Source organism: Rosa rugosa, chromosome 4, assembly GCF_958449725.1.
Source record: "Rosa rugosa chromosome 4, drRosRugo1.1, whole genome shotgun sequence".
In the NCBI taxonomy this organism is placed as follows: Eukaryota; Viridiplantae; Streptophyta; class Magnoliopsida; order Rosales; family Rosaceae; genus Rosa; species Rosa rugosa.
The window spans coordinates 11,600,131-11,624,946 of record NC_084823.1 but is presented as its reverse complement, the minus strand read 5'-3'; the positions used below and the strand labels follow the sequence as shown (position 1 = coordinate 11,624,946).

Sequence of the window (24,816 nt, the reverse complement as noted above, 5' to 3'; positions counted from 1 at the left end):
GAAGAAGTTATGGCTAATCAAAGTTTTCAACTTTTAAACTCGCTGGAAATCTCATACAGCCATCACAACTTCAAAAATTCATATCTCCCTCATTTCTTATCCGTTTTCTACAAACTTTATATCAATTTGAAGCTTAGGAACTCTACTTGTGATCTGGAGAGTTTGAGAATTAATGGTAAAATACACCGTACGTAAAGACTTAAACATCAAAGGGCAGTAACAAAAATATCGGTTTCTGCACTGTTATGGATCTTCACCATTTCTGGACTATATCCCTCTGATCTGGACTACATGACTTATTCCATTGAATTCCTTGTGAAAAACCCTTTGAAATGGTGTACTCATTTGACTAATTCGGACTTGTGATGGACAATATAACACATCTTGAAGTTTGATGACTCTAATCGGAGAAACATGAACACGGTTGATGAACTTCAATGAATTTGGACATAAGAACTGAAATATTAACTATAATTTAATTTTGTATTGTTACTCATTTAATGTTTGTGCTTTATTATTTCATATTTTACTTGATTTCAATTATGTATAAGCTTATTTATTTTATTATGTTTGCAAGTGAATTTACTTATTTTATGTTATACAATTATGTTACATATGTTTTCATATGAGATTATTCCTAAGTATATGTCTCTTTATGTGGGTGTACATATACATATATATTACGATCTATAATTCATAAAGATTGTATTTTGAGGATTTGATTATGTTTGAAAAGTACAATTGTGAAGCCGAGTGATTAGTATTACCCCGTACTTAAGTGAATTACTGGTAAATGTGTTTTGGTGTTATGAGGAGTTAGCCTGGGCCCTAGTCCCTACAGATAGTGCACTATTATACTCATAGGAAAGAGGTGTCTACCTTGGGTATACATACTTTGGAGGTGTCCTCAGTATGCTGCGGCTTACCCGTGCTTTGGTATTATGGACCCTAGCACGTGGATTTATGAATTATTACCAGTCAACCTGGCTTTCCCGTGTTTTGGTATTATGGACCATAACACGTGGATTTATGATTTGTTACCAGTTAATCCTAAAATTCACTAAGAAGAGAAGTGTACTTATATTATTTTGATCAAATATCTGTCTGCGATATATATTATCAATATGTTATGGTGCTAAGTGAAAAGAGAATCAAGCATGTATTGCTTAAAGTTTATTTCACATATTAATGCTGCAATATTTGTTGGTTCAATAAGGAGATGTGATTAAGTGATTTATTACCAGTCTCATAAACACTACTACAAAAATTGAATCAGACGACGCCTCTCAGATGACGTATCATAGTTTTCTGTCGTCTGATTGATTTTTTTTTTTTTGGACGTCGTTTTTATAAAATCCGTCGTCTGATGTGGAATTATGAGTTAGTTCAGAAGACGTTTAAGGATAGAACTGTTGTGTGACCCTAAAAAAATTGAGCGGCAAGTTTCCCACCATGTCTGTGGTGCCAAACCCCATCGCAAACCCCAAATTTTCCCCCAACATGTATTAATCATACGACGAGAAACAATAAAACTGTGGTTTGATTAATATGATTGACAGAAAGGAGGGAGATTTCCCACCACCATTTTTCTCCAACTCCCAAAAGAGGGAAGTCAATTTAATAGGAGACAAACCCTAAATTTAAATGGCTGCATTCATACCACATTCTTACACAAATCTGTTGTGTGACTCCTTGTCCAAATTGATAGGGCCTCACAAACCCGGCTGAAACCACTTAACCAAAACCGAAACCCTCACTGTCCCACACCCTCATTCTTCTCTCCAACCAATCTCATCTCTCTGCGTGAGATTATTGACCGCGAACGGGATTGAGCCAGTGAAGTTGTTAGAACTGAGATCAAGCCGATTCAGCCTCTCAAACCGAGTCAACCCGGGCGGAAACTCACCAGATAACTCATTCCCTTGGAGGTAGAGATTCCGAAGCACTGTTGGCGAACCGGTGAGCTTATTGGAGCGAAGACTCAGAACTCGGAGCTGACTCAAGACCCCTCAAGTCTAGTAAAACCCTAGAAATTTTGAGAAAGCAAACTTAGTATCTCTCTCATTGTGGATGAAGAGAGCTTGCTCTTCCCATTTGATTTCAGAGCCGAGGTATGAAATCCTTAACACCCATTTGATTTCTCTTTCCTCTATCTGTTTTGTCATTAATTTTTCTCTGAAATCTACGTTTCGAAACGAAATTTCAGATCAGTTCAATTTTTCAATTTTTTTTCGGTTTTGTGCAATTTCAGATCTGTGTAGATTTGGAGATTTAGAGGTAGGGACATTTGAGTTAATAGAAATATTGGGGGTTTTGAACAAATGCACAGACGACTTCTAGGCAACTTGCTGATAGGAAGGTGGAGGGGTTCGAGAAGAACATAACCAAGAGAGGTGCGGTGGAAATATTGAGGTTTCGCTGTGTGGTTATGTTATGTTCTTTTGTTTCTTCAGTGGTTACGAAAAACTAATCGTAAGCCAGTAGTTTCAATGTTTCAATGTCTCTTTTGTGATGGAATCATTGATGTTGAGCCAAATTGTTTATCAAATTCTTATGTGTATCAGGTCTCCTACTACTTTAGTTTAGGTTTTGAGCTGCAAGCAGTATGAGCAAATTAACTCTAGGAAGAATGTCTGGAGTTTCATTGAGCTGGAAACATACATGTGGAAGCTACTTGATTTTCGAGAGTGAAACTGCCCTCGGGTCTGGAGTCCTACAGCTGCTTAGCAATGTTGCTGGTAATAGTGAAGGTTTGAATTTATAGTCTCTGTATTTACTTCCTATTAAGAAATCTCGATTTTGTTCTATTCTCATCTAGCTGATTGTATAAGGAAATAGTGGTCTCAAATCCAGATCTTGTTGTGCACGATAACTCTTTCCTTTATTGGTCTTGCTGTATTAGTTCTAGACTTGAGATGTTATGACTAGTTGACTACTTTGACCTAGAGAAGGCATGTTCCCATTGTTCCATGTGCTTGGTCCTTTACACAATTAACATCGTTGCCTCAATGTTAGATGTGAACATATTGCTATATCATGGAAATAGGCTGAAAAGTAAAACTTACTTTCGGTAATTTGTAGGTGTGCGCAAATATATGGTATACTATTGTCAATATTCTGATTAATTTCACCCCATTGTTGGCAGGATACCCATCTGGAGGCACCTGAAGAGTTCTCGAAGAAGGCTACACTGTTCTTTGCTCATGTTGCTGATAAGTTTTATGCCAAAGTCAATGATGATGTTTATTTAAATATTGGTCAGTATTACATGGACTCATTTTTCAATAGGATTTGTTTATGTACCAGCTCTGCTTCCTCACAATTGCTACCCCCTCCCTTTGTTTTAGCTAATATTCTATTATTTAATGTGTTTATCATGTTCTTGAGGTATGATTTCTGTAAATGTAGATTGGAAAACACCATATTCTTTGTCAATAGAAAAGATTGTGTCTAATAGTTCTTAATGAAAATTTGCTTTTACCAATGATTAATGCTAGAGATCTTTCTCATTGGCATATATTTACACTGCAGATGGCTCTTTATGATTTATCTTATTTCACTTCTTTTTTGTTTTGCACATCTGTTCTAGGAGCTGCACTTGCAACTCATTTAGACAAGCCTTGCGTTTATATTGGGTGCATCCAGTCGGGCGAAGTTTTCTCTGAGCTGTGAGTAGTCTAGAACTTCATAAACAAGTGTTTACAATCATAATGAATTTCATGATCTTTTTATGTCTCATATAACTGCTTGCTGGTGTTTTACAGGTGGTATGAACCAGAATGGTGGAAGTTTGGTGAAAAAAAATCGTGGGTTATGATGTTTTTTATTCCATTCGAATATTTTCGGTTTATATTTTGGGGTTATGATGTTCGGAGCTGATTAGTACAAGTGGTGTTTGTAGGGAGTAGAAGAGAGGATGATTGGATGTTGTGTGTTTTACTGGGTCTGATTGTTTTTTGAGATTTGTGTTTTGCAGGGAAAGTTGGTTTAGGGATTTGGAAGGTTCTACATTTGGTAAGTGATTTTCAGATCTGGGGTAGCTGGACCTCATTTGTGTCTTGCAATTTGTTAAGCTCGTAAGATCTTGGGTTTTGGAATTTCTGGGTGGATTTCCTTCTTAATTAGGTTCAGTGGGTGTGATGTGATTGCTTAGTTGGTTCTTTCTGGGTTAAGATAATTGGCATAAATGGTGGTTAGTTTTGATATTGTTGAGGGATTTTTACTTGAATGTATGGTATGGTAGTTAATTTGCTCAAATAGATCAAATGTGGACTATGTTTTGGAATAGTACGTTGTATGAGTAATTTGGAAGTTGATGACTGATTCAGTTACAACCTGATTTGCGTACTTCTGTCTGATTATTACTAGGCTTTCCAAAATGATTTTTGAGCTCTGTGTGTTATCTTTGACTAATTTTCTTTATACTACTGTGGCTTACATCTCTTTATTGTTTTTTTTTTTTTTTTTTTCTGTGGCTTAGTTTTCCGTATATAGCAATGATTCATCAGGTATTTAAGTCATGGAGATTCATCTATTATGCAGGTTCTTGACCGTGGTGAGAAGATTGAGTTGTTGGTGGATAAGATTGATAACGCAGGTTAGTTCAATAAGCCCCATTAGTACTCTGAATGCTAGACCCCTTCCTCCCCCATTAAAGCCTTCTCTTAAAAATAATTACCCTTGTGCCACATTTCATGTGTTTTCTAATGTTGACTGGTGCTTTAATGCTGTGCCGTAGGCCTAAAGATTTCAAGCAACAAGGAACAAAAATGAGAAGGAAGATGTGGTTTCAGAATATGAAGATAAAGTTAATTGTTGCGGGGATTGTTTAGGCATGTTAGGATCAGAGAGGAAAATACTCCCTTTTTTATATCAATTTACTGAATACATTTTATATATGGTGGGATTTGAGTTAATTTGATTGTTTAGAACTTTTGTAACAATTAGACAACAAGAATAAATGAAAAGTATTGTCCAACACGCTATAGCACAATGGTAAAAGCTCAATATGTCGTATCAAAGCACAAATACGTTTAATTGTTAGCCTTCACACCACATTTTTTGTCAAAAGAACTGTCGAATGTATACAAAAGTCACGACAGCTACAAAATAAAAACTGTCGTCTGAATAAAACTCACACAACGGCCATAAAATAAAGCGACATCTGAATCGCACTCACACAACAGTTTTTAAAGTCACCCGTTGTCTGAAGAACAGTCACAACAGCTAATGCAGTCGACAGGCTGCCGGCATGCTGTCGACATGCTGCCCCCATGCTGCCGATCCCTTCAGACGACGGTTCCCTACAATCGACCTTCATCAGACGGCGCCTCGATATACGACGGTCAGCCTCCATATCAGACGACAGTTTTTGCCCGTCGTCTGTTTCAATTTCTGTAGTAGTGAAACCATTCACACGAATGAATATATTTGTATATATGTGTGCGTGTATTGTGTGTATATATATACATATTTAAGAATTCGTATGAACTTATAAATGGTTCTTGGTACATTTTAACTTGGTTGTCCAAGTTTGATTTCTTATAAGACACATTAATATAAGAATGTAAGTTGTGTACTTACTGGGCTTGTGTTGCTCATGATGCTACACCTTCTTGTTTTCAGGTAACGAGTAGACGCTTGGGGAAAGTGGGGTGATTCTCTAAATAAATGAATGTTTTATTTTCTACTACTAATTCAAGAGAAATAATGTAATATATTTTTGTTCAACTTCAGTATTGTAAAAATAATAATTTCAATTCCTAATAAAAGTACTATTCAGACTTATTTACAAATTCTCTTACTTTAATTTATTCTTTGAGGAAGTTTTGTTTGAAACAACCCACATCACGAATTCGGGTACCATATTTCAATATAATATTGGTCTCGGGTTTGGGGTGTGACATGGACAATAATAACCCTGCTCAAATATACAATTGCCAAATATACCCATTGAAACATAGTTTGTATTTTTATTAAAATACAAGGGTATTATACCCATTGAAACATAGTTTGTATTTTTATTAAAATTCAAGGGTATTATTGAAACATAGCTATATTTTTACTTTCCTTTCCTTCACCAACCAAACACTGGAAGGGAAATCAAATGGTCTTTCCTGGATGCTTTCCCTGCTTTACCAAACACAGGAAAGGATACCTGACAGGAACTTTAGTTTCCCTTCCCCACTGGAAAGACAAGGGAATTGATTTCCCTTCCGTGAACCAAACGAGGCCTTTATGTTGTTAATTACATTTATGACAGGTTCAGTTTAGTGGCTAGTATTGATATACGTGGTCGTAGATGGATGTACTGGTTTATTGGTTGGATTTTTTAGCTTCATTTTAGTCAAGATTTAGTTACTCTAGGCTAGTAGTCATTTTCTTAAATGTGCAGGCAGTTCTAAAATGAGTATTCTTTGCTAGGGATTTGTTTCCTGGTTAGACCAACTAGGCAAAAGCAACGATTATGTGGTTCGAGAGCTTAGACTCTGGTGTATGGAATATATATCCTAGCAGTGACTTTGTAAAGTTGTGCGAATATTAATGAATATAATATTCATTCCCCTCCAAAAAAAAAAAACACTTCCCGTTCAAAGAAAAATATAGCTTTTGTGATTTTATAAGGTTTGATATTAGATATTGATGGTTATTGATGAAAAAGTCAGATGGCCGAGCAAGGCAACAGAAAATAGTTTTTTTTTTTTTTTAAAAAAAAAAAAAACCCCACCCTTGATGGGGCTCGAACTCCTGACCTCTTATATATGAGACCAAAGCCTTACCACCCCACCAAACACACACACCCCAACAGAAAATAGTTAATGCATGAGAATGGCACCCACTAATGTTAATATTGATATAATGTCATGAAGATCGAGCATTTCCAACTTAAAATTTTCTGTCTTAGAATTCAATTTTCACCGAAATAGATCTGGTAATATGATGATTTATTTTGGCAATTTTTCGTTCTTTCCTGATAGTGGATTATAAGTGTGTGTTTATGTTATCATGAGTTTAGAAGTCAAAAACCATTCAACTCCATGCAGTTTCTTAAATTCTAAAGCCTTTATACGTACATTCTATCATTACCTCCACTTGTTAGAATTGTTAGATTTCAAATTTCAATTATTTCTCATTGCTTTTTACTAGTTAAATTTGTTTTTAACTCGTCAACATTGACCAACCAAGGAAAAAAAAAACAACAACCAAGAAGCTAGGGTATTTATTTGCTAAGAAATACACAGCTCTTAATTTCTCCAGGCCCAAAATACCGGTTTTTGGAGGAAATCAGTTTAGAGAATCCTCAGTTTTTTTTTTTTTTTTTTCCGTTCTTAATTATACCAACATTGTGTTCATGTTGGGAGGAAATTATGTCAGCTGAAGGTTCTTGCGTGTTAGGGTGAACTAAAAGGTCATTCTCTACTCATTGCACTGAGAAAGAACTGTTGGTATGTCAATTGACATGTATGAGCGTGTGTTGAGAGGCTAGTTCTACTATGATTCTAGTTTTCAAGGAAAAATCAATATTCTAATTAGAGTAAATTTGCAATTAGAATTGTATTCAACTTCGAAATCCTTTTTCTTTTTCTTTTTTTTTAAGAATGTTAACTTCGAATTCCTGCTGATATTTATACGCCGCTAAACCCCCCATCGGTTGTCCACTTTCAACGTAACCTGAGCATTCTCTCTCCCATCTTTGACCCTCACGGTGTAGCCGCCATGGACATAGAGTCCACCAAACTCGACGTGGACGACGACGTGTCACCCATCGAAGAGGTCCGCTTAACGGTCTCGAACGAAGACGACCCGACCCTTCCAGTATGGACCTTCCGGATGTGGACCTTAGGGATCCTCTCCTGCGTCCTTCTCTCCTTCCTCAACACCTTCTTCTCCTACCGCACCGAGCCCCTGATCATCACCATGATCACCGTACAGGTGGCGACACTGCCCATCGGACGGTTCATGGCTAGGGTACTGCCCACTAGGAAGTTTTCGATCGGGTCGATGGAGTTCTCGCTCAACCCGGGTCCGTTTAACAAGAAGGAGCACGTGCTGATATCCATATTTGCCAACGCCGGATCCGGGTTCGGAGGCGGAACGGCTTATGCTGTTGGCATTGTCGATATAATCAAGGCATTTTATCACAGGAAGATATCGTTCTTGGCCAGTTGGCTTCTGGTCAATACCACACAGGTAACCATGCATAACCCTAGCTATGTTTTAGTGCCCGATATATAGTGAAGCAATTCATAGAACAGTAATTACTTATTTTACATTACAGGCATTGGGGTATGGGTGGGCTGGAATTCTCCGAAAGTACGTGGTGGATCCGGGAGAGATGTGGTGGCCCTCTAGTGTAGTTCAGGTCAACTTGTTCGAGTAAGTTCTAACCCTGGCTATAAACATAATGACAACAACCATGCGCAATGCTTTTCCTTGTGCACTTTTGAACTATTGAATTGTGTTCTACCATATTCTCTCACATTATCAAAGTAAGCTCTGCATAGTCTACAAGCATTATTAGAGTATATTTGATGCTCACATCCCGTTCAATAAAGTAACAAACTAATCCCCATGCATTTTAGTATGGTTTCTGAACAATGTTAGTTATTGCTCATAAAAACTTTGTCTTTGTTTTGCATTATGAAGTGCCCTACACGAGAAAGACAACAAGCGAATGTCCAGAGCGAAATTCTTCTTAATTGCATTCATATGCAGCTTCTCTTGGTATGTTGTCCCAGGCTACCTTTTCCCAACTATATCAACCATTTCATGGATTTGTTGGATATACCCCAAGTCAGTAACAGTGCAACAAATTGCATCCGGCATGCGTGGACTTGGTGTTGGTGCATTGTCTCTCGACTGGTCTGTTGTAGCCTCGTACCTTCAAAGCCCTTTGATTAGCCCTTTCTTTGCCACTGTCAATGTTGCAGTTGGCTATGTTGCTTTCATGTTTGTGATACTGCCAATTGCCTACTGGGGAGTCAATTTATACAATGCCAAGAACTTCCCAATCTTCTCTTCCCATTTGTTTGATGCCCAAGGTCAAGTATATAACACTTCAGCAATTGTGAATGACAAATTTCAAATTGACATGCCGGCGTATGAAAAACAAGGACGTGTAAACTTAAGTGTGTTTTTTGCTCTGACATATGGTATTGGCTTTGCGGCCATTATATCAACCCTCACTCACGTGGCCCTCTTCAATGGAAGGTACGTAATTAGACCAATTCCAAAGCTTTAAGCTTATTTTTGGTTAATTAGTTGTTATTATCTGTATTAAAAATCTAACTAATTTGCAAGTACAGGGAGATATATGAACAATTTCGAGCATCGAAGAAGGATGGAAAGGTAGACATACACACCAAATTGATGAGGAAATACAAGGACATACCTAACTGGTGGTTTCATCTTACTCTTTTGGTGTCATTTGGAATCGCTCTGGCACTATGCATTTTCATGAAAGATGAGATTCCGATGCCGTGGTGGGTACTCATTTTCGCTGCAGTCCTTGCATTAATTTTCACTCTTCCGGTCAGCATTATTACCGCCACAACAAATCAGGCAAGCTTCAATTGTTTTGCTTCATGATAATCCTGCTATTCTTGTTATTCCCACATTGGCATTAACTTTTGGAAGTTAGGAAAATGTAATAGGGGATGGGTTTGGGAATGTTGATATTAGTTGTGCAGTTTAGTGGGGTTTAATGGGTCTGAGTGGCGAAAATTAGACCGAGTGAATTGTGAGTTTGGGGCGTAAGTAGTGAAGTAAGGGCTTTAAATTACAGAGCCATGATAATGCAATGTGGTTGAAGTTTTTGTGTAATATGCAGCATGAGTTTATGACCCGTTTGTTTCGGCTTTAACTAGGTTGATGTTTGGAAAATGTCCTATGAAGGATAGGGACATTAATATTGGGGTTTCTGGAAATAACAAAAATGTAAGTAGAAGAATCAAAGGGAGTAATATAAGTTGTATTTGTGCTACCAGAGAGAGAAGAGGACTACTTTTATGGTCTTGATTATGTCATCTTCCAAAAAAAATTATTTTTCTTAAAAGTCTCTTACTTATTCGCTTAGCTGATTCCTTGTTAAAGTGTAAGGGCTAGTTTGAGATTGTTGTGACTTTTAAAAAAAAAACTGCTGCTGCTGTGTTGTGAGAATAATCAGTTGTGAATTAAAACAGTTTCTTGTTTAGTAAATAATATTTTTAAAAGTGCTGTCAGTACATAAAATAACTGCAGAGTGTGTTTTGATCCAAAACAGCTTCCAAAAGCAACCTCTAGGCTGCTTCTAAAATATGCTACCAGTGACCTATAACTTTCAATTAAAACTGCTTTTTATTTATTTACCAAACACAATAAAATCTAAAATTTTGAACAAAAGCTGATTTTTTTTAAAAGCGAAGCAATCCCAAACGGGGCCTAAGTACTCTTTCAGACAGAAGTGCTTTACGATAAGTTGACTAAAATTAGCCTAACTCATTTTCAATTCCTGGCTACGCCCCTCGATAGTTCCCCGCTATATTCTCATATTATTGTTATTCCCGTAAAGAATTTGTTAGCCTTGCTTATGTCTTTGTTAGTTTTATAATTGCCACAACATTATAACCAATAAGAAGTGTTATCTTATTGTCCAACTATTTTAATTCTATGAGGAACTTCAGGTTTTTATCAAATTTAAATCCTAGGCATAATCTCAACTTAATAGAAAAGTTCATATAAATGACTTGGTCCTTGTTGCAGTTTATATAGATAATTTCTCTAAAAGTTTCTCTCTCTTACTAATTGTCAGACGCCGGGACTAAACATTATCACAGAGTACATCATGGGATTGATTTTACCCGGAAAACCGATTCTTAATGTATGCTTCAAAACCTATGGTTATATTAGCATGAGTCAGGCAATTTCCTTTCTCAATGATTTCAAGCTTGGCCATTACATGAAGATTCCGCCCAGATCAATGTTTTTAGTTCAGGTATGTCTTCTTGACGTTATATTATACATAATTACTTGCAAATAAAAGAAGTATGTAATCTGAAAATTAAACATATTGTACCTTTTTATTGAAGTTGATAGGAACTATTATAGCTGGAACAGTCAATATCGGGGTTGCATGGTGGCTGTTATCTACTGTGGAAAACATATGTCAAGATCAATTACTCCCTCCTAATAGTCCTTGGACTTGTCCTGGTGATCGCGTCTTCTTTGATGCATCTGTCGTTTGGGGTCTTGTCGGTCCAAAGCGGATATTTGGACCTCTCGGAAACTACCAAGCACTCAACTGGTTCTTCCTTATAGGTGCATTTGGACCACTCTTGGTATGGTTGTTGCACAGAGCTTTTCCCAGTTATAAATGGATTGGACTTATCAACCTTCCAGTGCTTTTGAATGCAACAGCTGCAATGCCACCGGCTACATCAGTAAACTTCAATTGCTGGATTGTTATTGGAACTATTTTTGGCTACTACATCTTTAGATATAGAACAGCATGGTGGCAGAGGTACAATTATGTTCTTTCGGCTGCCTTAGATGCTGGATTGGCTTGCATGGCGGTGCTCTTATACTTCACATTAACCATGAACGGGAAGAGCATATCTTGGTGGGGTGCAGATGGTGAACACTGTGAATTGGCTTCATGTCCCACAGCCAAAGGAATCGTTGTTGATGGTTGTCCTGTCTTCTAATTAATGCAATAGGCACTAGCTTACGTAGTTATGTGTATTCGAATTTTTCTAATCTTTTAATTTTTTTTTTTTTTTTTGAACTGAAGGATTCATATCTAAGCTTTTAATTGAGAAGGAAGACGGAGTAAATATTAGCGTCAATTATTTTCATTTTCAAAGTGTCGTAGCTAATTAAGACTTTTTTTTTTTTTTAAATAGGGATTTGGAACCCGGCCAAACTAGAAGACTCAGCTAATTATTTAGCATAGTATAATTAGTAGGACTCAAGGAGGACACAACACCTAAACCCCGAGCCTTGGAATACAAATTACATATCTTCGTAGAGGACATCCTTAATAATAACATAAGTGTCTCTAAGCCAAATATCATCAAGTCTACTAATTCTGCTAGCAAGATGAGCCAAACGATCAGCTACACCATTTGCTTCCCTATAATTTTAGCAACTGCCGAAGGAATGCACAATTGAGTGTTTGTATGTCATATAACGGTGCAGCACCGTTGTGCCATTTTTCAACTGACAACGCTCTATACACAAAGGAGATCGTCCATATGGCACAAAGTTTTTCCCCTGTCGTCTGTTTCGTGAGACTTGAGATTGTTATGGTTGTTAGGTTTTAACTATTGATTAAAATTTAAAATACTCATCAAACTGTTGATTTGAAAGCGTTTTATGGAATCACGAGACTGATGTCTTCATTGAAGAGGCTCCCTAACTACAAAATTTATTGTTGACTATGTAGCTCTTGGAGAATTTTTTATTTTTTATTATTTTTTTACTTGTTTTTTTTTTTTTATAAATATGGCTGGCCAAGAATTTTTATGTGATAGAGAATATTGTAGTATACTCAAGAAATTGATAAAATAATTTTTTGGTTCAATCCACAGTTTAAAAATAGGGTCTTTCTAAATGTACCCAGCAAATATCTAAATACACCCAGCATTCTAAATATTATTCTATATTTCCCGTTTTACCCTGATTTAAACAAACCCAGCAACCTTGTTTAAATAAACCCAGCAAACACAACACAACAGCCAAAGTCAGATCAGCTTGAGTAGCTGAAAATGTTCAAGACAATGCTGGAGCGCCTGATAACAGTCTTATAAATTTCCAAAACTAACATATCACCTGGTTTGAAGGAGAAGTTGGGTTTATACAAGAAGCAGATAATAAATTTTATTAATACAAATAGACACAGGAAGCCTGTTTCTTCTCTACAACCAGGGCAAGTCCCCCACCGTATATGCAGTCCATGCAGCAGTCACAATCCCAGATTCCTCAAAGTGCAATCTCATGAAAATCAGATGAACCCACAATTGCAATCCCTGAACTTGCAAAGTTCTGTGCCAACAATGCAGCAGAACAATATGACGAGCTTGCAGCAAAATTCTATGTTTTCTTTATCTCGGTGGAAGCCATTTTCAATTTAAGGGCAATAGGAACCGCCTCGATCTCAGTTGTTTCTTTTGTTCCGGATTGTCGTCGGTAAACAATAGCAACCGCTACACTTGTGGGTTTGTGTATGCTGGGTGTATTATAATGAGGGCAAAATTGGAAAATTAGGGACAATTTTTTAGCTGCTGGGTCTATTTAGAAATTTGTTGGGTCCAAATATAAACACCCTAAAAATATTATTGAATTTGAATGCACATATTTGACACAGAAGAGCATGTTCATAGTTATTATGCGCACAAGCACACACACACCAGACCTAAAAAGGAGCACACGCACACGTTTGACCAAAAGTAAAAAGCACACGCACATAATAAGGAATTACCGAGTACCACGATAGTTTTATGCGAGTCTTTGATGATCCAGCACAACAAAACTACAGTTTTACACTATTGAACTTGTGAATGAGAACGGGTCTGGTGGAACTGAGACTTGAAGAGTTCCTTCGAGCATCAGGGCAAGTTTCTTGGCGGTGGGTCTCAATGACGGATCCTCCTGAATACACCACAATGCCATCATCACGTACTTCTCCATCTTGTCGATGTCGTTCATTGCCTCATCGTCATTCTCCAAAAGTAGCTACAGCTTCTTCTCCGCGTAGCAATCATAAGCCCAATCCGCTAGTATCATTTGTTGTTCATTCTCTGCCTCTGCTTCAAAATACTTTCTGCAAAAAATAATCTCCAGTAACAAAATGCCATAGCTGTAAACATCCACCTTGGTTGTGATCGGCATGTTTTTAAACCATTCGGGGGCAACGTACCCTTTTGTCCCTCTGATTCCCGTAGTAGTTCGAGTCTGGTCCGTTTTCAAAAGCTTGGCTAATCCAAAGTCGGAAATTCTTTCTGTGAAAGAGTCATCTAAGAGAATATTTTGAGGCTTAATGTCGCAATGTATGATTTGGTTGCTGCACTCCTCATGCAAATACAAGAGCCCTCTAGCAGTTCCCAAGGAAATCTGCTTCATTCGGTACCAATTCGGCCTTGACTTTCCAAAGAGGAAGCTTGCTAGAGAACCATTGCTCATGAACTCATACACAAGAATTCGGTGCTGCCCTTCATTGCAGAACGCTAGTAGTTGAACTAGATTTCTGTGATTTGTTCTGCCAATTGCACTCAATTCAGTTTTGAATTCTAACTTGCTTTCTTTAACCATATTGGTCAGTCTTTTGACAGCTACGCATTTCTCATACACTAAAACTCCTCTAAAAACTGTTCCAAAAGCACCACGACCGAGTTCTTCCTTGAATCCAATGGTAGCTTTGTTTAGCTCCTCATAACTGAAACAAATCAGGTTCATACCAGGCAAGACTGCGTAAGGTTGAATCATGTTTGGTCTTCTAAGGTAAGTACCAGAAACAACCAAATAGGTTATTAGCACTAAGAGGAAGTTTAGGAACCCGGAGCTACTCAACAGCACCGATCCAACGAGCAAGAGAGTTGAGTTGCGTTTTGTTCTTGAATGTGGTGAATGTGGCAGTTTCAAAGTGGAATTGTCTCTCCTTATTTTGATGTGAGCTTTCACTCCACTACTAGGGTCGATCGTCCCATTCCGAAGAGGCATTCCCTTTAACCAACAATCCCCGTTTTTGAAATTGGCAAGGGCACAGAAACAATCAGCTAGGCAAGCTTGCCTGCACTAGTCTTCAGTCACTGGCGTGTACTTCTCGTACTCAAATTCCTTCCAATCACAAATTTGTGGACGAAAGTTCTACTTGCATCCTCTCATCACATCATGAGGATCAACAAAGACATAACCATTTGGGCATTGGCAACTCGGTTTCTGGTCATTTCTGCATAAGCTGTTGAAACCACACGCACCACCACCTTTATAGTACAAAATTAATGTTGACACAGATGTTTGAAGGTATGAAGGACAATGTGGACCAAGCCATCTGCCACACTCCTTCACTCGAGTTACTGCTTTTTGGGTAGATATAGTACCTCAAGACTCCATCATAGTCGATAGTTGTTCTGCGGTAGAAATCTGGCAATGGAACTGTATTGTTTACTACCACAGTAAGTATGCTTCCATTCCTTGAAGTAAGAAAAATAGAGCCATACTGGTTAAAGACGACCTGAAAGCCGGTACCCTCAGTTTCGCTTGACCAATACGCAGCATTGGCCGTATCTAATGGGAAAAGCGTAGTGTAAAGCAAGAGATTTCCACCAGCTTCTAATGTAAACATGAATCTTCCTTTCGAGTAATTTGATACCGTATAGGGAGCAAAGAGTGTGGTGCCTTGATATTAAGTCTGTTTAGGTAGGATTGTATTCGTGGGATGATCAAAACTCTGCCACAAATTGGCTGAATTTTTGTTAGCCAGCACAAAATTTCCTGTGTCGAGCATGGCTGCATATGCAACTTCATTCGCAGTGGAATCAGCAATCAGTGTTTGCTTGCCTGTCGCTACATCGTTGAGCATAATCTTGCCTTCACTAGTTAGTTGAACTCTGGATCCCTTTTGCACTAGACTGTTGCCATTGGCTGACCAAACAATAGTTCTTTCTGCTATTTTGTTAAACCAAATAGCTAGTAGAAAACTATGGTTACCAATTTCTTGGAAACCGAAAGCAAATTCCCCAGATGGTGAGGCCCAAAAAGAGTTGTTGCCCGGTATTGCAGTCAGGGATGTGCCCAAAGATATATTTTGAGCAGTGGTGAAAATTGGCAATTGTTGAAGGATAACTAGGAAGCATAAAAGATGTGGCAGTGCAAAAGCCATGGTACGAGAAAGCCTCTGGGTGATGATGTGATGTGCAGAATACTCATCATCATTTGCATTATATATGCCACGATACTTCATTAGATGAAGGAATCTTTTGACATGAATTCCGCTATATAATTTTCTACTCTGATTCTTTAGAAGCTTCTGCGTTTAAGTCGAATCATGTGCAGCAAACAGCAGGGGCTGCTTGGCTTAGTTGACAATATGTGTATACAATATGCGACGGTTACGAAGTAAAGGCGCTCGACTCTGACAAGAAGAGACTACGCTGTAGTGTGGCGTGGTTGGTTTTGGATCTCTAGCACCACTACTTTTGTTTCAGAACACCGTGGGTGATAAGGCACACAAAGGAGGGGAGGCCAGACGTACCGGACTAAGGGTCCGCGGGAAGACCTTATGAACGAAATAAAGAATCAGTGAAGCGAAACTTCCGAGTGACGAAGTAGCTCGACCGTGAGTGAGAGGCGAACCGTGTAAAAGTGGGGTTCCTAAGCATGCGAAGGTGGGCAAACAAAAGGGTTGGGGGGGCTTATACTCCACCTGGTATTTCCATGGCTAGAAAGGCTTCTTCAATCCAGCCATATCTTACCCATGATCGGCCAGGGGCTTTTGAGCGAGCAAGCCACTTCTTGGCAAGCTACCGTTCTTTCATAACCGGGGTATTTATCCGCCTAATTGTAAATAAGATGGACTTCTTCACTTCTACTTCGTAGCCTAAGATCAAATGCCAATCTCACAAAGGTTAAGTGTGAGGCAGTGGCAGCCACCAGCTCTGTCTTCCTACTTAAGGCATCCGCGACCTGGTTGGTCCGTCCAAGCCATATCAATCAAATATAAGCGCCAAAAATATTACATTTTTTTTTTTTTGAGAAAATAGATAACTTCATTACTTATCCATGGCCAGAAGGCACGTACATCATAGGTTGTCTCATACCAAAAGTTCTAGATGGCACAAGCAGCCAAACATATGACAGGTGACCCTCATTGTAAACTGTACATACTAGGGAAGTCTCAACTAAGTTTGGCACTATCGGCTTGGCCCATCGGTACTCCCATGTACTATGCCATGGGCCGGGTTCACGACCCACCATGGCGGGGCTCATTTGGGATGCCACCCCGGGCACCCAGGGCCCTGGGCAAGGCCAGCACAGCCCAACTATTTACACACAGGAGAACTGATATGGCATCAGAAGAACAACTAGTGTCCCACATCGAAGATGGGGGAGACTTCCTTGACATGCTCGAGTATAAAGGCATTAGCACAACCACCTTTTACGGGTAATAACTCCTTCGTCTACTATTTACTTACTGTACACTTATATTAGCTTCTCACTCAGGCATCGGAGAGGTGTAAACCGTCCGGTACGGTTTACCCCTCTAAGCGTGTGTTCTTGGTACAGGATTTAGAAGGTGCATCGGTACCCCGGACGGTATAGCATTCTGTGTGAGGTACCCGGAGAAAGCCACCAGAAACATTGGCGCGCCAGATAGGGGAGCAATCATGACTGAGCCGGAAGGAGCGGCAGAAGAGGGTAGAAGTGTCGCCCGGGCACTGATATTCTCTCCGGGTACTTCATCAGCACAAGCGCCAGGTGTTGAAGAAATTCATGGTCTCGGATCCTCGGACCCGCATGTACCGGACCAAGTGTCTCCGGTATCGGAATTGGAATCCATGCGGGCGGAGATAGCAGCGTTCAGGGAACAATCCAGGATCGATCGGGAACAACGGAGTACCGATAGGGAAACGAACCGCCTTACGCAACAGAAAATGCAGGAGCTGGAAGATGAAAACACAGCGCTGGCCCGAGCACTGGACCGGAGGCATCAGCACAACGAGGCGCTCACCCAGGCCCTGGCTAGGGCATCCCAACCAGCAACGGGCGTGAACGCTGCCCAGCGGGTAATCCAAGTACCGGTAGAGTTGTTCCCGGAAAGCTTGAGGCATCTACCACCACCACCGTTGCCACAGCCAGTACCGAATATTCCCCCGGTAACCGACGCAAACACGGCATTACTTGTGCAAATGAGCAACTCTTTGCATGCTCTGCAGGCAAGGGTGCAGGCCACGGAAACCAGGGACACATGGAGGGCCCTGGCCACCTACGAGGACCGCCCGGGTCCTTTCACCCAACAAGTCAGGGGAGCCATTCGAGCGGATATGTCGAAGCCACTAAAGATTGACTACACGGGGGTTGGAGACCCCTATCAGCATCTACAGGCCCTCCGTTCACAAACAAGCGCCAAGGGATATACGGATGAGGTGTGTTGTAATATGTTCCAGGAAACCTTGTCAGGGGAAGCTTTGAGTTGGTTCTACGAACTGCCGGTCGGTTCTGTAGGGAACTTCAAGGAGTTAGCTGACAAGTTTGTAGCTCGATTCATCTTACGCACCGATGGGATACACACACCAAAGGGCCTATTAAAGGTCCAGCAGGGAGAGAATGAGACTTTGAAGTCTTTTGTAAACCGGTGGCAGGCGGCTACCGCCAAATGCCGGGACCTTAACAAGGAACTGGCCGAGCTGGCTTTCAGGAGAGGCTTGAGGCGCGGAGAATTTCTCTATGGGATTAACCATAATCCTCCAGCCAACTACGACGAGCTGATGGCCACTGCCATCATACACGCCCAGGCCGAATTCGAAACCTACGGGGACACCCCCAGACCAGAGCTAAGGGTGCCAACCCCGGCTTCAACTGTCAGGGATGAGCCACGAAAGAGGGAGTGGGCCCATAGTCATGACAGGTCACCCCATACCTCGGGCAAAAGAAGCAAGGAGTCCTCTTCCAGGACTAACAGTTATGGAACCACTCACCATCAGCGGGAGCCAGGGGTACAGCAGGCCCCGCGAACACCACCACCCCCCCGGTATGAGGTGTTCACAATCCTTAACGCTTCATACGAGACTATTTGGAACGAAAGTAAGGATGAGATACCGGGCCCACCCCCAAGGAAGTTCCCGAAGAGTAAACTTACCCAGCAGGATACCGGAAAGTTCTGCACTTATCACGAGGATGCCGGACACAATACCAATCTCTGTGTTGCTTTAAAAAATACTATCGAGTCCCTTATCCAGAGGGGCAAGCTTCAGCGGTACCTGCCTGCTAAGGAGATAGGAGCGGTGGACGTGTACGGCCAAATCTTCACGATCCACGGTGGGGGCCCGAAGGAATTACATCCCCAAAGGAAGAGGCGAAATTCTAGTTTCGGTCATCCGGAAGTTTTCAACTTCCACAAGGCCCCGCGGCCGGACGGGGGTACCGGATGGACATCGGTGACATTCCTGCAGGAGGAGGAGGCCGATCTGAAAATGCCCCATGATGATCCCTTCTTAATCACGCTCCAAATGGACCATTATATAATGTCCCGGGTTCTAGTGGACACCGGGGCTTCAGTTAGCGTATTATTTCGCGATGCGTACAAAGCTTTGAACAGAGGGAGAGCCAAGCTGTCGCAGGATAATGAGCCCCTCATTAGCTTTTCGGGGGATATTGTCCAACCACTCGGATCAGATTACCTATCAATCACGGTAGGCGAAAGCCCAAATTGTTCAACCATCAAAACAGAGTTCATCGTGGTGGACTGCGTCTCATCCTTTAATGCTATCCTAGGCCGACCGGCACTTTGGCGTCTGAAAACCTTCATTGCAGGTCACATGCTGATGATGAAGGTGCCAACCCCGGTCGGCATTGCTACGATCCGGGGTGACCAGGCCGCAGCGAGGAAGTGCTATTCATTGACCGTATCTCGCGGTAAGGGAAAGTCTGAGATGTTGCCGGTGGCTACTAACCCTCTGTCGGAACGGTACGAGGATCCCAGGGACGATACCGATTCAGACGAAGAACGGCCCGGTGCCGTAGAGGACATTGAGGAAGTGGTTCTATCAGAGCAGTTCCCGGACAGGACTGTTAGGATAGGTACTAAGCTCCCTCCGGTTATCAGGGAAAGGTTGATCTCGTTCCTCCGCTCAAACTCATCTGCATTCGCCTGGTCATATGAGGACATGCCCGGTATACCAATGGAGATAGCCACGCACAATCTTAGTATTGTCCCTTATTCAGCACCGGTAAGACAAAAGAGGAGGGCCTTCACACATGATAAGTACCGGGCTATCCAAGCTGAAGTAAAAAAGTTGATGGCCATCAACTTTGTTAGGGAAGTCACGTATCCTCGGTGGTTAGCTAACGTGGTCATGGTGCCAAAGAAATCCCAGGGATCATGGCGCATGTGTGTGGACTACACAAACCTCAACCGGGCATGCCCCAAGGATAGCTTCCCGCTCCCGCGAATTGACCAACTAATCGACTCTACTGCTGGGTACCGGTTACTCAGTTTCATGGATGCGTTCAGTGGGTACAATCAAATTCGAATGAACCCGGCAGACGAGGAGCACACTGCCTTCACCACAGACAAGGGTCTCTATTGTTACCAGGTCATGCCTTTCGGATTAAAGAACGCAGGTGCCACTTATCAGCGACTCGTCAACTCTATGTTTGAAGAGGTCATCGGTACTATCATGGAAGTTTACGTGGACGATATGCTAGTAAAAAGTTTAACTCCGGAGGACCACGTAACCAACTTGTCAATCGTCTTCACCATCATATTACGCAATGGTATGCGGCTTAACCCGCAGAAGTGCATCTTCGGGGTCGAGGTAGGACAGTTTCTCGGGTACATCATTAGCCACAGGGGAATCGAGGCCAACCCGGAGAAGGTGCAGGCTATATTAGACATGGTATCCCCAACCTACCGGAACGAGGTCCAATCTCTTACAGGCAAGGTGGCCGCCCTGTCAAGGTTCATCTCCAGGCTGACGGACAAGTGTACTCCTTTCTTCAACCTGCTGAAAACCCAGCACGTCGAGGTAATAGCCTGGACAGCTGAGCACGAGACTGCTTTTATTGGCTTGAAGGCGTACTTATCAGCGGTACCTCTACTTTACAAACCTGTTCCAGGAGAAATGCTCTACATATATCTGGCGGCATCTTCGACGGCTGTAAGCTCAGCTTTGATTAGGAAGGACTCCGATTGCGAGTACCCGGTGTACTATGCTGGAAAGGGGTACACTGGTGCAGAGTCCAGGTACCCGGACATTGAAAAAATAGCACTAGCCCTCCTGGTATCGGCCCGGAAGCTAAGGCATTACTTCCAAGCACATTCAATCACCGTTTTTACTAATCACCCGCTGAGGCAGGTTTTGCAGAAACCGGAGACATCGGGTAGGTTAATTAAGTGGGCCATCGAGCTGGGAGAGTTCGATATCAAGTACCAACCCCGGACAGCTATCAAGGGCCAGGCAGCGGCAGATTTTATTTCTGAGGCGATTCCCTCCCATAACCCTTCCCGGGAATCATCTGAACCACCAGCCCCGGATCCGCCTCCACCGAGCACTTGGCGATTATATGTTGATGGCGCATCCAACAAGAAAACAAGTGGAGCCGGTATCCTGCTAATTAGCCCGGACGATCAAGCGTACGAGTACGCCCTCAAATTTGCCTTCAAGGCATCCAACAACACCGCAGAGTACGAGGCACTCATTGCAGGTCTGCAGATCGCCCGGGAACTAGGAGTGCAGCACCTTAGTATTTTCAGTGATTCCCAGTTAGTCGTGAACCAGGTCAGCGGTAACTTCGAGGCAAAGGAGCCCCACATGTCCTCTTACCAGGCTCTGGCCCGGGCATTAGTGCAGAGGTTTACCTCTTACATTTTTACCCAAATACCGAGGGCAGAAAACGACAAGGCAGACGCCCTTGCTAAGCTTGCGTCAGCTTCCCCAAGTCCTACCTATGGAGCCACTAAAGTCGAAATACTCGAGAGACCCAGCACCTCTAAAACGGTGTCAGAAATATTCGCTGTGGATCACACAGCTTCGTGGATGGACCCAATTTTGAAATATATGATCGACGGCCTGGCACCGGATGATAAGGTCGAGGCCAAAAGATTGCAGTTAAGGTCAGCTCGATACACGATCATGAATGGCAAGTTATACCGGAGAGGCCGCTGCTTCCCCAGTCTGAGGTGTGTAACACCGGAGGAAGGTCACAAAATAATGAAGGACATACATGCTGGTGTATGCGGTAACCATGCCGGAGCCCGGTCTCTTGCACACAAGACCCTAAGGGCAGGATATTTCTGGCCAACCATGTCGGCCCTAGCCCAAACAATATCCAGTTCTTGCCACAAGTGCCAAATGTATGCAAATATCCCAAGGGCACCGCCCATTGCGCTCTCCATCCTCCTGGCACCGTGGCCGTTCTGTCAGTGGGGTTTGGACTTGATTGGTAAACTTCCCACTGCAGTGGGACAATTCAAATACGCCATCGTCGCTGTGGACTATCAAACAAAGTGGGTTGAGGCAGAACCTCTTGTCGCCATCACCACGGAAAAGGTAAAAAAATTTCTGTGGAAGAACATCTACTGCAGGTTTGGAGTCCCGGACACCATAATCACGGACAATGGTACCCAGTTTGACAATGATGAATTGAGGGCTTACACGGAGAACCTGGGCACCCGGATTCTGTATGCGTCCCCGGCCCACCCCCAGACCAACGGTCAGGTCGAAGCTGTCAACAAGATCATCAAGAAGATACTGAAAAAGAAGCTCGACGATGCCAAGGGACTTTGGGCTGCTAAACTCCCGGAGGTGTTATGGGCTATCAGGACCACGGCAACAGAGGCCACCGGAGAGACCCCATTCTGCATGGCTTTCGGGACAGAAGCGGTACTCCCTATCGAAACACAGGTCCAGAGTCCCCGGATCGAATACTTCGATGCGGGTACCAACTCGGAAGGCCTACAACTCGATGCCGATTTACTAGAGGAGCGAAGGGATGTGGCACACATGCATAACTTGGCTAACAAGCGCAGGATAGCTCGCTACTACGATGCCAAGGTACAATCCCGCACACTGAAGTTGGGGGACTGGGTCATGAAGCAGGTCTACCCAGAGCCCCGGGGGCTGGATCCATCCTGGACAGGCCCTTACGAGATCATTGAAGAGGTAGGCCCCGCAACCTTTTTTATCCGGGACATGGACGGAGTCGTATCCCGGCATCCATGGAATACCCAGCGCCTGCGGTACTATTACAAGTAGCTCCGGGAGCATCTTGTCCTAGCTTTTGCTTTTTGACCATACAGCTATGGCAAGCTACCCATCGGGTACTCATTCTGTATTTAACCACCATGTGGTATTTGAATGGAAAAATGAATTATTCAGACCATTTCTAGCATTTTTTTTTACCTACCCCGGACATGCCCGGACATAGCTATTGTCAGTTACTCTATTCCAGTAATAAGTGATGCAAGTAAATGCTTAAGGTACAAAATCCTAGAAATTTTAATTCCTTTCCAATTCCCATTCAAATTCAAAAAATTTTAATCCACAAAAGCCTGGACTACCAAACACAGGAATTACGCCATTGTTCAAGGCAAGGGTTACTTCTACTTAAAAAAAAAAAAAAAAACATATACAAAAAAAAAAGAAGAAAGAAGGGAATCCAGGTATTACTGCTCCCCACCGGTACTCTGGGATCCACCGGCACCAGACCTGGCCGCCGCATCCTTGTCTTTCTTCTTCTTCTCAAGAAGGCCCCGCCTGAATTTGGCCTCGTCCAGGTACCCGGCCGCCACCCATTCCTTGAACTTCATGATAACAGCTTTGTCTTGGGCAGCAGCCAGCATGGCAATGAGCTCTTCGGAGGCCTTGTACTCCTCCACAGCCTCGTGCTTCTCCGCGGGAAGACGCTCCTCCAGGTAGTCTGCTTTCTCCTTCCAGGATGTGGCAGACTCCGCAGCCTCTTTTTCGGAGTCCCGGGCACTTTTCACTTCTTCCCGGGCCTCTGAGATTTCAGATTCAAGCTCCGCGATCCGCTGCTTGGCCGCGTCCATCTCGGCAACCAGGGGAGTCAAGGACTCAACCTTCTTCTTCAAGGAGTCCCGCTCCTTCTCCAGCTTGGCCTTCTCGCCATGAAGAAACTTCACCTGCCCGGAGAGATTGCTAACCTCCTCCTTCAGTTGAGTGTCTTCCTCGCTGGCATCCACCGCGTAGACATTGAAGAGTGCCTGCAAGCGCACCGATTAAAATATATATATGATAATAAAAGGCTACAAGGGTAAAGCCAACTCCGTACCCGCATCATGGATTCCCGGGCGATACGGCGATTCTCTTTGGGAGTATTGTCTTTCGCCCGCACCCGGTCGAGATCAATATCCTTCAGGTCACTAAGCATGGACCGCACGAACTTCTCGTCAGCAACCCCGTACTCACTCAGCAGCTGCTTGATGGGCTTTTTGGGGATTACCGGAAGGGCAGGAGAGAACAGGGCAAGCGAAGGCGACGACTCGGGTACCGGGTGATCCTTCTTCTGTCTCTTAGCACCGGACCCCTTAACGTCCTGGCCGGTGTAAGTCACCTCGTGCTTCTCACTTCGGTGCCGATGCTTGTGAGATCTCTTCTTCTCACCCGGAAGCAAGGCCTCATCACTCCCAGTGGAGCGGGAGGAAATAGATACGGCGGCCGGTGCTTTTTCCTTTCCGGTATCAGCAATTGTAATAACGTCAGCAACTGACGGCTGTACGACTTGGGTCGCGGGAGCTTCAGGATCAGGTTCCCCGTACCCCGCATCGGTAAGCTCCAGTAGGGTCTCTTCGACGGACCGACCCGTAGTTTTCGACCCGAGGTCGACTTCAATGTGCAGGGCGTCTTCTCCCTGCCCCATCAGCATATCCATCAGCTGATTATCGTCCATCCTGTCCTCCTCTTTGCCTTTCCGGGGTTTCCTCTTCGGTGCTTTCACTGCAATCAGTTCGAAGTTAGTCAAGGAAAAAGGATAGGGTGTCATACAAAAAAAAAAAACAAAAAAAAAACCTCTCAGCCTCACCGGGAAGCCATCCTAGTCCTAGCCTATAAAGTATTGAGTGCCGGATGAATCTATAAGAGCTCCTCTCCTTCTCACTCCAAA

At 42.6% G+C, this 24,816-nt stretch overlaps 2 protein-coding genes and 1 pseudogene across 7 annotated transcripts; 2 read left to right on the top strand and 1 right to left on the bottom strand.

Moving 5' to 3' along the window:
• Positions 1-793: 793 nt before the first annotated feature.
• LOC133706980 (oligopeptide transporter 2-like) lies at positions 794-11,681 on the top strand. Of its 2 annotated transcripts, XM_062132522.1 has the most exons (7): positions 794-808; positions 7,744-8,190; positions 8,279-8,376; positions 8,647-9,210; positions 9,306-9,561; positions 10,790-10,972; positions 11,067-11,681. In XM_062132522.1, the coding sequence occupies exons 1-7, from the start codon at positions 794-796 to the stop codon at positions 11,679-11,681; spliced, it is 2,178 nt and encodes a 725-aa protein (XP_061988506.1). The 2 variants fall into 2 exon arrangements, with proteins under 2 accessions (XP_061988506.1, XP_061988507.1); XM_062132523.1 differs by lacking the exon at positions 794-808 and having other exon boundaries at positions 7,714-8,190.
• LOC133707151 (hydroxyproline O-galactosyltransferase HPGT1-like) lies at positions 1,620-4,981 on the top strand. 5 transcript variants are annotated; one of them, XR_009844953.1, is made up of 9 exons: positions 1,636-2,111; positions 2,252-2,472; positions 2,565-2,750; positions 3,146-3,257; positions 3,590-3,668; positions 3,765-3,806; positions 3,977-4,014; positions 4,543-4,601; positions 4,739-4,981. XR_009844953.1 is itself a non-coding variant. In XM_062132699.1 (9 exons), the coding sequence occupies exons 3-8, from the start codon at positions 2,730-2,732 to the stop codon at positions 4,548-4,550; spliced, it is 300 nt and encodes a 99-aa protein (XP_061988683.1). In that variant the 5' UTR covers positions 1,638-2,111; positions 2,252-2,472; positions 2,565-2,729; the 3' UTR covers positions 4,551-4,597; positions 4,739-4,981. The 5 variants fall into 5 exon arrangements, 1 of the variants encoding a protein (XP_061988683.1); XM_062132699.1 differs by having other exon boundaries at positions 1,638-2,111; positions 4,543-4,597; XR_009844956.1 differs by having other exon boundaries at positions 1,629-2,111; positions 2,565-2,738; positions 3,765-4,014; positions 4,543-4,597.
• A 1,834-nt stretch (positions 11,682-13,515) lies between the features above and the next one.
• On the bottom strand, positions 13,516-24,603 carry LOC133744340 (G-type lectin S-receptor-like serine/threonine-protein kinase LECRK2; annotated as a pseudogene).
• Between the last annotated feature and the right edge of the window lie 213 nt (positions 24,604-24,816).

Excerpts from the sequence above, each read along its gene's own strand:
- LOC133707151 (XM_062132699.1), top strand. The coding sequence starts at position 2,730 with ATGTTGCTGGTAATAGTGAAG. Across the intron at positions 2,751-3,145 it reads TGTTGCTGGTAATAGTGAAG|GATACCCATCTGGAGGCACC; the intron begins GTTTGAATTTAT and ends CATTGTTGGCAG. Across the intron at positions 3,258-3,589 it reads TGATGTTTATTTAAATATTG|GAGCTGCACTTGCAACTCAT; the intron begins GTCAGTATTACA and ends CATCTGTTCTAG.
- LOC133706980 (XM_062132523.1), top strand. The coding sequence starts at position 7,717 with ATGGACATAGAGTCCACCAAACTCGACGTGGACGACGACGTGTCACCC. Across the intron at positions 9,562-10,789 it reads TTACCGCCACAACAAATCAG|ACGCCGGGACTAAACATTAT; the intron begins GCAAGCTTCAAT and ends ACTAATTGTCAG. Across the intron at positions 10,973-11,066 it reads GATCAATGTTTTTAGTTCAG|TTGATAGGAACTATTATAGC; the intron begins GTATGTCTTCTT and ends TTTTTATTGAAG.